Genomic DNA, 14,882 nt, shown 5'->3' with positions numbered 1-14,882 from the left:
CTCAATTCACTTGAATTTTTTACCCACCTTGTGTAGGGTTTCACGGTGCCTCTAAAACTAGGGTGGAAAGGTCTGACCCAACTCATTTGACCCTTCTAACCGATTTACTTACAATCCACACAAACCACCCATTTAAGATCTGTGTAGAATATGGGTTGAAGCACTCGTTGGGTTTAAAAATGTTGGGTTATGGGTATCCATTTGGGTCCACTACATGAAAGAAGTTAGTTAAGTAATTCTTTTTCTATAATCATCTCTCTTCTCTCTCCCTCCACTTTCTCCTCTCATTTCTCTCTCCTATTTCTTTTCTCTCTTTTCTCTCCTTACTCTCCACCCTCCCTTCAATCCATATCTCCTACCTATAAGACACTACAGCTGTACATCAGGAACATCTCCCCATGAATGGTAACATGCAAATATGGGAAATATTCTCAATGTGTGACTATAGTGATATGTGGATAGGGCTCTTGTGGGTAAGAGATCTGAACACCTCTCTCTCTATTATCCCGTTTCTTTCTCTTGATTCAATTTGCTTTCTCCTCACCTGCCCCTCTCTTCACATGTTGCTCTTTTCTCCCTCCTCTCTATTCTCTCCTTTTTCTGTCTCCTCTTCTCTTTTCATTTCCCTCCTCCATGGTTATCTCTTCTGTCATTTTTAACAAATTCAATCTTGTATTTGGATTGAACCAACTCGGTAGTGACATGTGACACCAGCCACCTAATTTTTTTCTCCAGAAGGATTCATTTAGACAGATTTAAACATTCAAACGGGCCAAAATGGATGCATTAGATAGAGTATGGATTAGGTTCGGTTGCAACCCTTGGATAGATGTGTATGTGACTTTTGTTAAAAGTTTAGTGACATTTGCAAAATGACACGAAATCTGTTATAACTGTCGTAAAAAATTTTAACAACATTCACAATCATCGTGATGATAATGCAAATGTCACAAAAACTTTTTGGCGATGTTTCTCTAGCTTTTGGTGATATTTATGAAAAGTCACGAAAAACCTTTTTTCCTATAGTGTCACCAATGATTGCTATAAAAATATTATGGTTTGTCTTAAACGCATGCACCTTTTTAAACTTTAGGCTCAATTTTAATTTGTAAGTGTAAATACAAAGCAAAATCTTGTATACGGTACTATTTATTTATTTATGTTTGCAGTGTATTGTATTTGTACTCTTCCCAAACTGAACCTTATCAAAATTGGGATTTGTCCAAATCACTTCCCCTTGGAAAGTAGAAACAGGGACCTTCTAGTTGAAAACCATCTTGGCATGCCTAGTTATTATCAAGGGGTTTTCCCATTGCAAAAATAATAAAAATGTGTATTTTACTGACCTGACAAATATATTTGCTTTTAGAAAACAATTTAAGGTCATCATGGGCTAGGTCTGAGCCAAGTTCTGGACCTATATATGGTACCAGAAGAAATTTAACCAATCAATCAAACCACCTCATGAATTGTCATGAATAGCACCTGATTGGTCACCTCTTTTATGATACCAATTGATTGGCTGTAAGTTTTTTTCAGTATCATATCTTTCAGATATTATAGTCATATATATATATATATATATATATGTGTGTGTGTGTGTGTGTGTGTGTGTGTATGTGTGTGTATTATAATTTATACACAAACTAGTGAGACATTTTACCAAAGGTTCAAAGTATCAATCCAATATGCCTCGTGTATCTTTGGGTGCCCGATACATATGTTTACATGTGTTTGCAGGAATACATATGTATTGTATGTATGTATATATGTATGCATGCAAGTATGTATGTATGAAATAGATGTTATAATTTATACACAACTAGTGAGATATTTTACCTAAGGTTCAAAGTACCAATACGATCAATACAAAAAAAAGTATCAATACGATATGCCTAGTATCAGGTATATTGTATTGTATCTTTGGTACCCAATACACCTGTTTACATGTATTTTCAGGAACACATTTTTTATTAAATAATATATATATATATATATATATATATATATATATATATATATATATATATAAAAGTATGCCTAAAATTGAAATTTGAAAAACCTAAAAAAAAAGAAAATATAGAAGGTGCAATAGTTTAAAGTACCCATACACAAAGGTGTATGATAGTTTGAACCATATTGATTTTACCAGCACTTTAGAATCAAAAACAAATGTAGGGGTGAACCATTAAATTTGGACTCATCCAATTCAATATGCCTTATATTGGACCAGTCCGTCCAAATTCAACCCAAAACCGGTTTATTGACACACCTAGCTACTAGCCAATATTAAGGTTGAACAACCAGCTTAACTGTGAAAACTAGGACTTTTTCCCATTTTGATGCGTCAACTGATTTTATAATGTTTATTGAAAGTATGGTACCGATAAGAAGAATTTGATGTTTGGTTTTAGAGCATAGGTCACAACTTACAATGAACTAATACGGTAATACCCAATTGAACTGATCGATACCACGCACCTCATCAAAGTTTCAGAGAAACTCAAACTGATGTAAGAGGGTGGGAACAAGGTTGGCCGGCGGAAAACACCACCAACACGTAACCCATGTTGTGAGAAAGATTGAGAATTTCAAAACATGAGCAGCGTGGCTTTGGTATCCACCGTCGGAAGTAGCTAGCCCTGTCTTTGCCTGGACCCCGCCCTAACTGGGTTGGCCGATTGATGGGCAGCCCTGTTAGCACTAGATGATAGGATTTCTCAGTCGTGAATTTGGAGAGATGCTTTCCTACGTTGCGGGGAAAGTGACCTGATTTGGACAGATAAGATACCTCAAGTTCTGGAGTGAGGAATCTTATCACTTTTATCCCAATCTTGTATTTTATCAGTGAAATAATGGCTAAGGGTTTGGTTTTTTCTCTGTGGTTTGGACTTGGAGTGTTTCTCTGTCATTCGTACTCGAATTGAATTGGGTTGTAGTCGTTATCTTTTTGCATGTCACATTTTTTTATGTCCACATGATTGATTGAATCTTATAAGCGCTTCATTAGAATGACACGTAACGTAAACTTGGGAACGTAGAGACAATCTTAATATCCAATCGATTGCTTAACGATTTATTAATGGATGTATTGAGCAAATAATCAAAGAAGAAGCAACTTTTGATTGGCCAAAGTAGTTTTCAGTTCCACGAACGATTTAACATAAATGGAATCTTAATATTTTATTCATAAAAGGAATGTAGAAACGGCATTGGAGCTTAGTGAACTGCAACTCCATGCACGAAAATCAAATCATATATACAGTCGTAGTTTGAATAAGGGTCCGTTTGGCTTACAGTTAAAAATTGGAATCTCAATCAAAATCTATCAAAATTGGAATCAGATTGGTCTATTCCTAAGGTTGACAAATTTCTCCATCCCTGTCGAGTACCTGACCTTCCCAATCCGATGGGGTCGGGTTGGGGTTGGGGATGGGGAATGAAATCCCCACCCCACCTCGACCCCAATTATTTATATTATATATTTGAAAAAATATATACTAGTATTTATATCATATATATCAAAATATATTTAAAATATTATTTATATTTTAACTTTTTTAAGTAAATTTGTTTTTCAAAAATATTGATAATTAAAAAATTTTCAAGGATGGAACCCATCTACACCGGGAATCGGGAATGGAGGACAACTTTTATCCTCGATGGGGATCAAGGTTGGGTTGGAGACAGGAAATATGGTCTCTACCCTGTTGTCATTCCCATCTATTCCTCTCATTTATTTGGTTCAGATGAAAATTGGAATTAAAATCAAAATTAGAATCAGCTAGAGTGGATTCTCATTTCCAAGGGAGGCCGGGGAAGGAATGATCATTCCCTCAAAAGGAGAATGTCATTCCACTAGGAATGTGTCCAACCAAACAGGAAACAGCCATGCCAATTCTAATTCCAGACCCCTATTCTCACGAACCAAATGGACCCTAGATCTTCATTTTCAGGTGGGACCATCTGGTCCAAATCAGTAAAAGACCCCTAGCACGGCAAGCCAACTGCTGGAATTAAATCACTGTCCAGTCTCCATCCCAGCAACTGTAGTAGAGCAAAAGAGAATCGATCTGTCACTATGGGGAGCATCAAATTGTGTCTATATAAAGCAGACACATTCACAAAGGTTGGACATCTTCGACTCGTATAGCTAGCCTATACTTCTCCTTTCTCATATAGCTCTTCGTGGGTTCCTACAATGGCTTCTTATTGCACGACGGGGTCCCAATTTCTTTGCTTGGCGCTGCTGCTAGCTTTGAGAATTTGGGTTTCCCAAGCTGCAGCTCGCACTCTCCCAGCAGAAGCATCTATGCTGGAGAGGCACGAGCAATGGATGGCTAGTCATGGTGTCCTGTACGAGGATGCTGTGGAGAAGGAGAGGCGGTTCACTATATTCAAGGACAACGTCGAGCACATAGAAGCCTTCAACATGGCTGGGAACAAGCCATATAAACTTAGCGTCAATAGATTTGCAGACCAAACCAACGAAGAGTTCAAGGCATCTCGTAATGGGTATAAAAGGTCTACACAGCCATCGTCGTCTAAAACATCCTTCAGGTATGAAAATATGACTTCAGTCCTCCCTAGTATGGACTGGAGAAGCAAAGGAGCTGTCACCCCCATCAAGGACCAAGGCGACTGTGGTAAGATATGGCACAACAATATCTTATTACTAGAATAATAAAATAGAAATTATGTGCCTATATAATGTTTTAAAAACCAATCCAGAGCTGGAATCCCTTTGGCAACCGGTTTTTGGGTGGCTGATTAATTAACTCAATTTTTTTTGGCAAAATTCTGCAATAGAACCGGTTGTCTGAATGGTTTCTGAGCCAAATGGTCCAACCATCCGGGCCAACGGTGGCACAATTGGCTCATGCATATATGTTATATCAAATTAAATACAGGGTGTTGTTGGGCATTCTCGGCTGTGGCAGCCATGGAAGGGATTACAAAGCTCAAGGCAGGTAAACTGATCTCTCTCTCAGAGCAAGAACTGGTAGACTGTGACACCGCCGGTGGTGATTATGGGTGCGAGGGTGGTTTCATGGATAACGCCTTCCAATTCATCCAACACAACGGAGGCCTCACCACCGAAGCCAACTACCCATACAAGCAAACAGACGGAACTTGCGACAAGAGGAAGTCAGCTTTGTCTGCAGCTAAAATCAGTGGGTACGAAGACGTTCCAGCCAACAACGAGGTGGCGTTATTGAAGGCTGTTTCCAACCAACCAGTTTCGGTGGCCATAGATGCCGGTGGCTTTGATTTCCAGTTCTACTCAAGCGGCATCTTCACCGGGGAGTGTGGAACCAACCTAGACCATGGTGTTACTGCAGTTGGTTATGGGACGAGCAGTGATGGAACCAAATATTGGCTGGTGAAGAATTCATGGGGCACTAGTTGGGGGGAGAAAGGGTATATAAGGATGAAGAGAGATGTGGCTTCCAAGGAAGGCCTCTGTGGCATCGCCATGCAAGCCTCCTATCCTATTGCCTAATAGCTATAGTTTTTAAATCATGGTTTTAACCCAAAACCATAATCAGTTCCAGATCAAACGGTCCAACCGTCCGGTCCAATTTTAAAAACCATGATTTAAAATTGCTTTATCCTCTACGTTATTTGTTTCTTAATTTGTGCTTATTTTATATATGTATCTAATATATATATATATATCTATAAGCATGTGTACTTAATTAATTTGGTCCTTTCCCTCTTAAGGGCTGGAATGTAAATGGTTTTATGATGTTAATGAAAGCTTGATCTAGTGCTGTTTTCTGTTGTTGGGTCGTATATTCTTTGTACTTTAAGTCCTGGAAAGCAGAAATGTGTTTCTTGTCTTCTTTTTTTCTTTCGTTGAAGTGTTCGTTTAGGGGTCTTCAATCTTCATGTAGAGATGTAGATTGGTCCAATTGGGTATACTACACCTTTCTCTATCTAATCGTGGACCAGTTAAATGACGGAGAAAGCAGCTGTTGATGACAAACGTATTTCATCAGCAAATGAACAAGTGTCAATATACAGTACTGAACTGGTAAGCGTTCTTTCCATTCTACATGGAGAGGACTTGAATCAGTTGATTGCTACTTCGCTTGAAAGCGATAAACCTATGAAGTAGGACCTTCAAACGAAATTGAACCCTGTAACCATTGTTCAATTTCGACCATCTGATCTGTATAAATCAGTTGGTGATGTTTTAAAAGAATTAAAAAATTAAAATATAAAAACTGCCCAGAAACCATTGTTCGGATTAATGGTTCAACCATCAGCTGGGTCAATGGGTGGGAAAAAGTGGTTCGGGGCTGAAATAAAACCGATACCCTGCCCGCTTTTCTGTCCGATCGACCATCCAGGTCTCGGTGAAAGATAGTTTTAAAACCTTACTCACTATAGTGAGTTAAAAAATTTGTTTCACTGGCTGATCCAATTAATTTCCCTTTCTACGTCAAAAGCAGTGAAAATACAACAATCCCCGAAATATCAACATACAAAGTAGAAGGTAGGCCTAGATATGATACAGGATTTTACCTGGTCGGTCTCGTCCCTTATTTTATTTATTGCATTTTGTGTGTGGAGAAAAGCGCTGCATGAAATTTACTTTGAACGACCTAGTGTCATTTTAGTCTCTGAAATTTAAAATGCGATAAATTAGTATTTAAATTTTTTAAAATGTATCAATTTAGTACTTTCTGTTAATCATTTAATTAACCAGTCGTTAAGTGGTATTTGAAAAGAAAAATGTTTTTTAGTGGCATCTATTTTTTTTATCAACATCTAAACGTTAATAAAAAATGAACAGCATGGTTTTTAAAACCGAACCGGTGACTGAACCAGTCAGGGGTCTGGTTACCGGTTCGAACGGTCCGACCATTTGACTCGGATGGCCAGCCTATTCTGACAAAAAATAAAAATAAAAATAAAAATAAAAATAATTAAAAAACGGTCAAAACCATTTGAACGGTTAACCGGCCAGTTCAGCGGTTTGCTAACCAAAATCAATGGTTTTGGGAAAAAACGGAACCGATCAGGTGACCGGTTCCCAGTTTTTCCAGTCTGACCCTCCGGTCCAATCCGGTTTTGAAAACCATGATGAATGGTCCCAAATCCTTTCCTCTTCTATTCAAGAAAGTTAGGGTCACATCTCAATGGGTATTTTGGTTATTCTAACTTTGTTGAAAAAAATAATAGACAAGGATTTAGGATTGTTCATTTTTTATCAACGCTTAGATGGCTGATAAAGAAAATTAGATGACATTGGAAGGACATTTGTGTCTTTTCAAATGCAACTTAATAGATGGTTAATGGATTGGACTGGTTAACGATAGGTAATGGATTGACACGTTTTGAAAGTTTGAGTATTGAATTGCATGGTTTTTAAAACCGACCCAAAGACCAAACCGGTCAGGGGTCCGATTACCGGGTCAAACGGTTTGACTGTTTGAACCGAACACTCAGACTGTTCTGACAAAAAATAAAAAATGGTCAAAACCATACGAATGGTTCGAATGCCCAGTTCAGCGGTTCGCTGACCAAAATCAACGGTTTTGGGGGAAAATCTGGTTTTTGGGGAAAACGGAACCAATCACCTGACCGGATCCCGATTTTTCTAGTCCAACCATCCAGTCCGGTCCAGTTTTGAAAACCATACTGAATTATCACGTTTTAAAATTCAGGGACCAAAGCGGCACTAGGCCGAAATTACAAGATTCTAATTAAAAATTTTCTCGAAATGTTATGTGTGCATTACTGTTTATTATAAACATTAATTAGGTCTAATTAATATATTTAAAAAGGGTTATAACTTATACTATTATGGGACTAGTGCCATAATGGAAAATACCTATTAGCAATACAAAGGGTTTTATTATCGTTTCATTCTCGTATTATAAATTTTCACATACTAACATTTATCTATTTAAAATATATTCTTGTAGAATATGCAGAATCAAAATTTGTCATTTTTAATATTGAAAAAGGTCATAATTATATTAAATATTACCTTTAGGCTTTAGAGGCGATCCTGTCAAATTATTGCTTTTGAGGACTAAGACTTAAAAATAATTTATTTTGACATATTACAAATCCCTACTATGTTAATTTGAAAGCATATCTTAATTTGCCCGCACGTCAAAGCAATATTTAACATATTCATGACCTTGTTAATAAACTTTCCTATATAGATATAAATGTGAATATACACAATTAACTAAAATTTAACATACATAACATTAATGACATATATACTATAATATAATATAATATAATATAATAAATTGTTAAAATGGGCTTTGCATATCTAATTCAGCCCAACGTTTTCAAACCGCTGTTGACCTAGACGGTTGGATCATTCAGCCCAAGAATCGTTTAGGCAATTAGTTCCATTTTACCCCAAACCCGGAATTTGATAAAAAATCGTTGAAAAAGTCAATAAACCATTGACCCGGGCGGTAGAATCGTCGACCCGTTCAATGATTTTTGAAATTTTTTTTTATTTTTTAATTATTTTTTAATTTTGCTGCCAGAATGGGCCATCCGTTTGAATTGGACGGTTAGACCGTCGACCCAAAAACTAGTCAATAGAACGGTTCCGTTTCGGGGTCGTTTTTTAAAACGTTGGTTCAGCCTATTCTTGCAAATATTTATTTATTGCTTATCTTATATTCTTGTGTGGGGTCCGTTATTTAATATTCTTTATTTATTGAAAATCTTTGTTTTATGTTCTTCTAAATATGGTTTTGATAAAAAAAAAATTATGAAAACATGTAGGTTATAATTTAGGGAGAATGACGGTTCAATCCAGGGTCAGAATTTTTAGGCCCAAAATACAGTTGATATAAATATCAGCTTGGAATTGATGTCAATTCAGAGGTGGACATTTTTGTATGAAATGGGCATTATTGACATTTTAAATGTTTATAAATCTGCAATAAAATTCAGAAATCTGCATTGGACTTCCCCTTACTTTTCCGAAAAAAAAAAAAAAGAAAAAATCCGTGGTTTTATTTCTCTTGCATGATCGTTGTTCTAGGAGTTGGCTAGTCTCATTCACCACTTGATAATCAAGACAACTCTATAGTCAAATTACATGGCCCTAATTAGTTAGGCTATCATATCATATATTCATATTGATTAACTCTAATCCATAAATAATTCAAAAATAAGTCATAATGTGGTCAGCTTATTTCCGTTTTTCAACATCTCATCTAACATTCAAAATTTTTCACAAAACGAAGAGGCGTATCCTTATCATCCATATTTGAAAAAGCGGAAATACATACTTGCTGAAAGGAGTGATTTTATTTATTTATTTGTATGACCATCTTCATAAGGTTTCCGATGTCGCTTTCAAAATGTAAAAATCGTTAAGAGTTCGAAATAATAATAATACCCCACGTCAGTCACTAGCCATCCATGCAAAGAGAGAAATTGAGTTATTGTGAGGCATGACATAAGATGTTATTGTGAGGCATGACTCCAGTGTTTTTGAACTGCATGCCGTTGATCTGCATGATTAGACCGTTCGGCTTGAAAATTATTTGGGCAACTGATAATTTTTTACAGTTTTTCCATTTTAGTTATTTTTTAATTTAGAATGAACTCTTTATTCGAAACCGAACAATTGAACTGCTGACGTAAAAACCAGTGGCCAGAGCTGTTAGAGGTTCGGGTCCATTTTTAAAACATTGGGTTACACAGCCCCTAACACTGTTAGGGGCTAACACAGCCACCAAGTTTAAGAATACAAATTTCGCTAGTCATGTTTCGAATCGTTGTGGCTTCTGCAAATGAATGACAACTCCAGTACGAGTTAAGAGTACAAACCCTGCCGTTTTATTAAAATTCCCTAATCTCTGTCATTATAAATTTGACGAGCTCTTTAATTTATTATTCATCCAGTAACTCGGTGAAAGTTAACCGGAAAATCATTAGGTATGCTTGGATTAGATTAAAAAGGCAAAGAAAATGGAAAGGATTAAGCGAATCCACTACTTTAATGTCATGTTTTACTTGAATTCTACATAGAGTAGGATGCCTTTGGGGCTTGTCATTCTCATTTTTCATCAAAAGAAAGGCACTGCCTTTTACTTTGGAAGGCATTTAGTTTTTTTTCACGCCGGCCACCGGTTGACCATAGAAGAGCGCGCAACTCGACAAGATAAAGTCCTATAATCTTAAAAGTTAGGGTCCATTTTGGTTCGCAGTTGAAATCAGAATTAGAATTCTTTGAAATTGGAATGGTCTATTCCCATAATCTGTTTGGTTCAGACGGGAATGAGAATTATAATCAACAGGAATGAGAATTGGATTCCAATTCTGCCCAATCAAATAGTTGAAATTGAAATAGCATGTTTCAATTTTGACTCCAAACCCTATTCTTGCAAACCAAATGGGGCCTTAGAGTATTGCATTTGGATAAGGTTTATGAATTTTAAAGTTCAAAAAAATAAAGGCTTAATTTTATGCCTCAGCTTTATCTATATTATATACAAAGATGATATATGTTATATATCATTAATGCTTGTATACGTGTATAGGCCATGCTCTTAAATTAGTACTAGTGGGGATCCATGCGATGCATGAGATTTATTAAGCGAAGGCTAAATAATAAAAAATGATCATTTACTAAAATACCCTTTATAGTTTCATGGATTTACTAAAATCTATCATATAGTTAAAATTTTACTAAAACACCACTTATAATTTGCAATGGATTTAATCAATCTTCCATTAGATGATAGTAGGGAATGACAGTGTTGAACCTAATGTTCATTTAAATAAATTTAATCAAAAGAAAAAAATAAAAATACCATTTTTGCCCTTAATGTTCATTTAAAAAATCACAGGCCTAATGGCAAAACAAACACTCCTTAATGAAATGTTGATTAAGTAAATAAGTTGCAAAATATATGAGATAAAGGACCCTAATAGAATCACATGAGAGTATACAAATTTTTATATTTTCAAATTTTTAAATAATTAATAATTATTCATATTTTATATACTACTTTTAATAATTTTTTTTATAATACAAAAATAACAATAATTAATTTCAGTTAGGTTTATTCATCAAACTGATTTATTCATTTTATATACTAGTATTTTAGGTCGGCTTTGGTTAAAAAATTTCCCAATTCGACCAAGTTGGATCAATTTCACTTTGCTCATTTGTAAATCAACCAAAATTGAATGACCTAACCATGGATATATATGAATATTTTATATTTTAAATATAATTTTTAATATAGAAAAGTGGAAAGTTTCCCATATTTCTTAGTCTAAAATGTTTTATATCATAATTCTAATTTTTAAATTTATTTTTTAATAATTGCACTATTTTAAGTTTAAATCTTTTGAACCAATTGACCAAACAAAAAAAATTGACCAAAACCGATACAACTTGAGTAGGTCAGTTTTTACAAAAGGTTAGTCAGTTTTAGTTGACCAACTCCCCAACCTGACCAAGTCAATTTGGTTGGCCAAATAGCCCACGACCAAATCGAACCAACTCATGAACACTCATAATTGCAGCTAAATTAATAGTCTCATCTCTAATAAATAACAATAGTTTAATTTCTAATAATTATTGAAAATTTATAGAAAAAATACACAATTATTGAAAATATATTGATAATGAGAAAATACAATAAGTATTAAAAATATATTAACTTAATCAATAATTAGTATAATCCCGTATAATAGTTTAATCTTTAATAAATATTAACCAATAAGCTATAACAAAAATACAATAAGTACAATAAATTAAATTTGAAAATTTCACTAATAGTAGTTTAATCTCCAATAATTATTAAAATTTTTCTATTAAATAACAAAAACAAAATAAATTTATATATAATCATTAAAAATAAAATTATCACAAAAACAATACATAATTGCTAAAATAGAATAAATATTAATTTTAGTATACATAATTATATAATAAATACAGATTAAGAGTTTAAAATCATTATTAATTCTTTTGAAAGTTATTTTCTCGAATTATTACATGATATAAGTGAAATTAGTTATTTAGAATATTATGTAAAAATATTAAAAAATATTAAATTATTATTAATTTCAATCTTATGTTATAATTATTTTTCTACTTTTTAGAAAATTTTTAAATTTATTAGATAATTTATTTATTTTAACTATTTAAAATCTATTTATGTAAATTTTTTGTTATTTAAAATACCCAGTTATGTAAATACTTAAATAATATGTAAAGTATTTAAATTTTAAAATATTAGTTATTGAAATATTTAAATTTTAATATATTTTTTATTCATGGAATTTAATTATCTATAAAATCATATTTTATACTATTATTACGTAATTTCATTATTAATTTTGTAATATATTAAATTATTATTAATTTCAATATTACGTTATAATTATTTTCTACTTTAAAGAAATTTTTTAAATTTATTACATAATTTCGTTATTTTAACAATTTAGAATCTAGTTATGATAAATATCTAGTTATTTAAATATTTAAATAGTTTGTAAAATATTTAAAATTTTTGTTATTTGAATTTTATTTATTTAAAGCTATTACATATTATTAAATGTTTGAAAAACATTTAAATCGATGATCCAGAAAAACATAATTTAAATTGTGAATACATAATTTTGTGATATATTTTGTAAAAATATAAAATTATTTATTAGATCATTTCGTTATTTTAACTATTTAAAATATAGTTATGATAAACATTTAGTTATTTAAATAATCTATAAAATATTTAATTTATTGTTATTTGAATTTTATTTATCAAAAGCTATTACATATTATTAAATAATTGAAACACATTTAAATTGATAATGCAGAAAAACATAATTTAAATTGTTAGTACATAATTTTGTAATATATTTTGTAAAAATATAAAATTATTTTTTGTGCTTTAAATAAATATTTTAAAGTTATTATATAATTTTGTTAGAATATTTAAATAATTCTTAAATTTTTTGGTCCAAATTTTCTTTAGATAGATATAGATAAAAAGTAGGGGAGAGGATAAATAGGAATTAGAGATAACTCTGGAGAAAGTGGGGGAGGTAGTTTAGGATAAATTTTAGGAAGAGATTATTTAGTTTATTGGAAAAATGCATCAAATGTTATAGAATAAAAAAAAAAAACAAAAAATTCAAAAACATGAGAAAATTTCTTGACCGCTTGAATAGACTTTTAAAATATTAAATTTTTATTTTCTAATTAGACTTCTCGTGGCCTGTAACTGCAAGTTTCTGGGCTTCAGCTTGGGCACGGGGTTTGTGTTCAGGCTCAGGCCACGCTTAACCCACAAACTTTTGGTTTGCGCTTGGGTTTACCACTTTACCTCTCTTTGGTGGGCTGGAATGGCTGGCCCTTTTTTTATTAGGCTATGCCTTTTTTAGTTTTCTCTTATTATATATATATTTTTTATTTTTATTAAAAAGCACAGCCCAGGTTGGGCCAATGGTCACTCTTAATGACATCATACTTATTAGTTAATTCAAACAATGGATTGGACGATAGGGTGCCTACTTTTGTGCGTGGCCGGGTGTACAGTATTGGTTGGTCCAGCTCAACCGGATGTATAACTGCAGTATGATTTTTAGGTATGGGTGGGGTAGGTGCCATGTGGGATATTGAACTCTCCACTGTTTGCCTGGTTAGTGGGCTTTAAGGATATTTTATTGGTTGAATTTCGGGTGAAGGGTGGGTTGTACCGTTGTAGCACTCAGAAACTACTATTTATCACTTATTATTAAGGGTGTAAATGGATCGAATTTAATTCGGATTAGGCAAGACGTAAATTTGAATTCGATTAAAAAATTTGATATCCGAATTTGATTCGACATCCAATGGATATTAAAAATTAATATTTGAATTCGAATCCAATTAAATATTTGATTTGAATTCGACTGTTAATTGTTTTAGATAATTAATAAATATATAAAATAAATATTTTATTTATATAAATAAATAAAACATTTAAAATTCTTATATATTTTATATAATAATTAAATAATCAGTTGAATTCGAATATTTATCGAATTGAATCAAGTCATATCCGAATTTGGATTTGTCACTTGCATTCCATAGGCAAGGTTATTTATAGCTTAAGATTAAGGCTACCACTTTATCCCACTTTATTAACCAATCATATGTAACTGGGATGTTGGGTTAGGGTTAATTCCCAAACATGCTCCATTATATAGGAGTTAGTGGTTTTGCCAATGAGACCACCCTATTACAATAGGACATGGTCCCAATTGGGCTTGGTATTGGATCCCATATTAATTTAGAAGTTGCAATGTAAATTAAGCCCATTTATTTGGCTTTAAAATTTATATGTCTACATCATTGTTGTGTTGAGTTTGGATCTCCTACCCATGTGAACCCTAACCACACCTACCCAAGCCTCACTACAATGTATATTGAGAATATCGCCAATATTTACATATTATTATTTACGGGGAGATGTTCCCAATGTAAAACTGTAATATCATGTGGATAAGTATTGGTAGGATTTTTGTGGGCAAGAGTTTTGGATTTGGTTGTATCCCCTTATAAGTGCAGAAAAAGAAAATCTCTCCCAATTGTCGCATGTAAAATATTTAATTTTTCCCATTAGAGTGTGGTTATAAGGCCCTAAAAATGAAAGTTATTCATTGGACTAAAAATGATGATGGATTTCGGACCATTAGAAAATTTATCAAGGTTTTTATCCAATATTTTAAGGATTTTTTTTTCTGATGACAATTGTGATGTGTCAGAGATGAAAAATCTTTTTCAATCGGTGGTCACAGAAGAAGATTACATGATTACCCTTGGTCTTGATGGGTATGCCTGCACCAACTATCAGAATTTTTGGAGTGGTAATGAAAGCAAATTT

At 33.1% G+C, this 14,882-nt stretch overlaps 1 protein-coding gene across 1 annotated transcript; it reads left to right on the top strand.

The window, feature by feature from the left end:
* The first annotated feature begins 4,060 nt into the window (after window positions 1-4,060).
* LOC148873766 (senescence-specific cysteine protease SAG39-like) lies at window positions 4,061-5,796 on the top strand. Its single transcript, XM_088965160.1, has 2 exons — window positions 4,061-4,646; window positions 4,911-5,796. The coding sequence occupies exons 1-2, from the start codon at window positions 4,202-4,204 to the stop codon at window positions 5,501-5,503; spliced, it is 1,038 nt and encodes a 345-aa protein (XP_088821286.1). The 5' UTR covers window positions 4,061-4,201; the 3' UTR covers window positions 5,504-5,796.
* Window positions 5,797-14,882: the final 9,086 nt, after the last annotated feature.

This window comes from Nelumbo lutea, chromosome 1 (assembly GCF_056320005.1).
Source record: "Nelumbo lutea isolate HS-2025 chromosome 1, American lotus-T2T, whole genome shotgun sequence".
NCBI lineage: Eukaryota > Viridiplantae > Streptophyta > Magnoliopsida > Proteales > Nelumbonaceae > Nelumbo > Nelumbo lutea.
The sequence above is the reverse complement of the archived record's forward strand: the minus strand, read 5'-3'. Positions and strand labels throughout refer to the sequence as shown.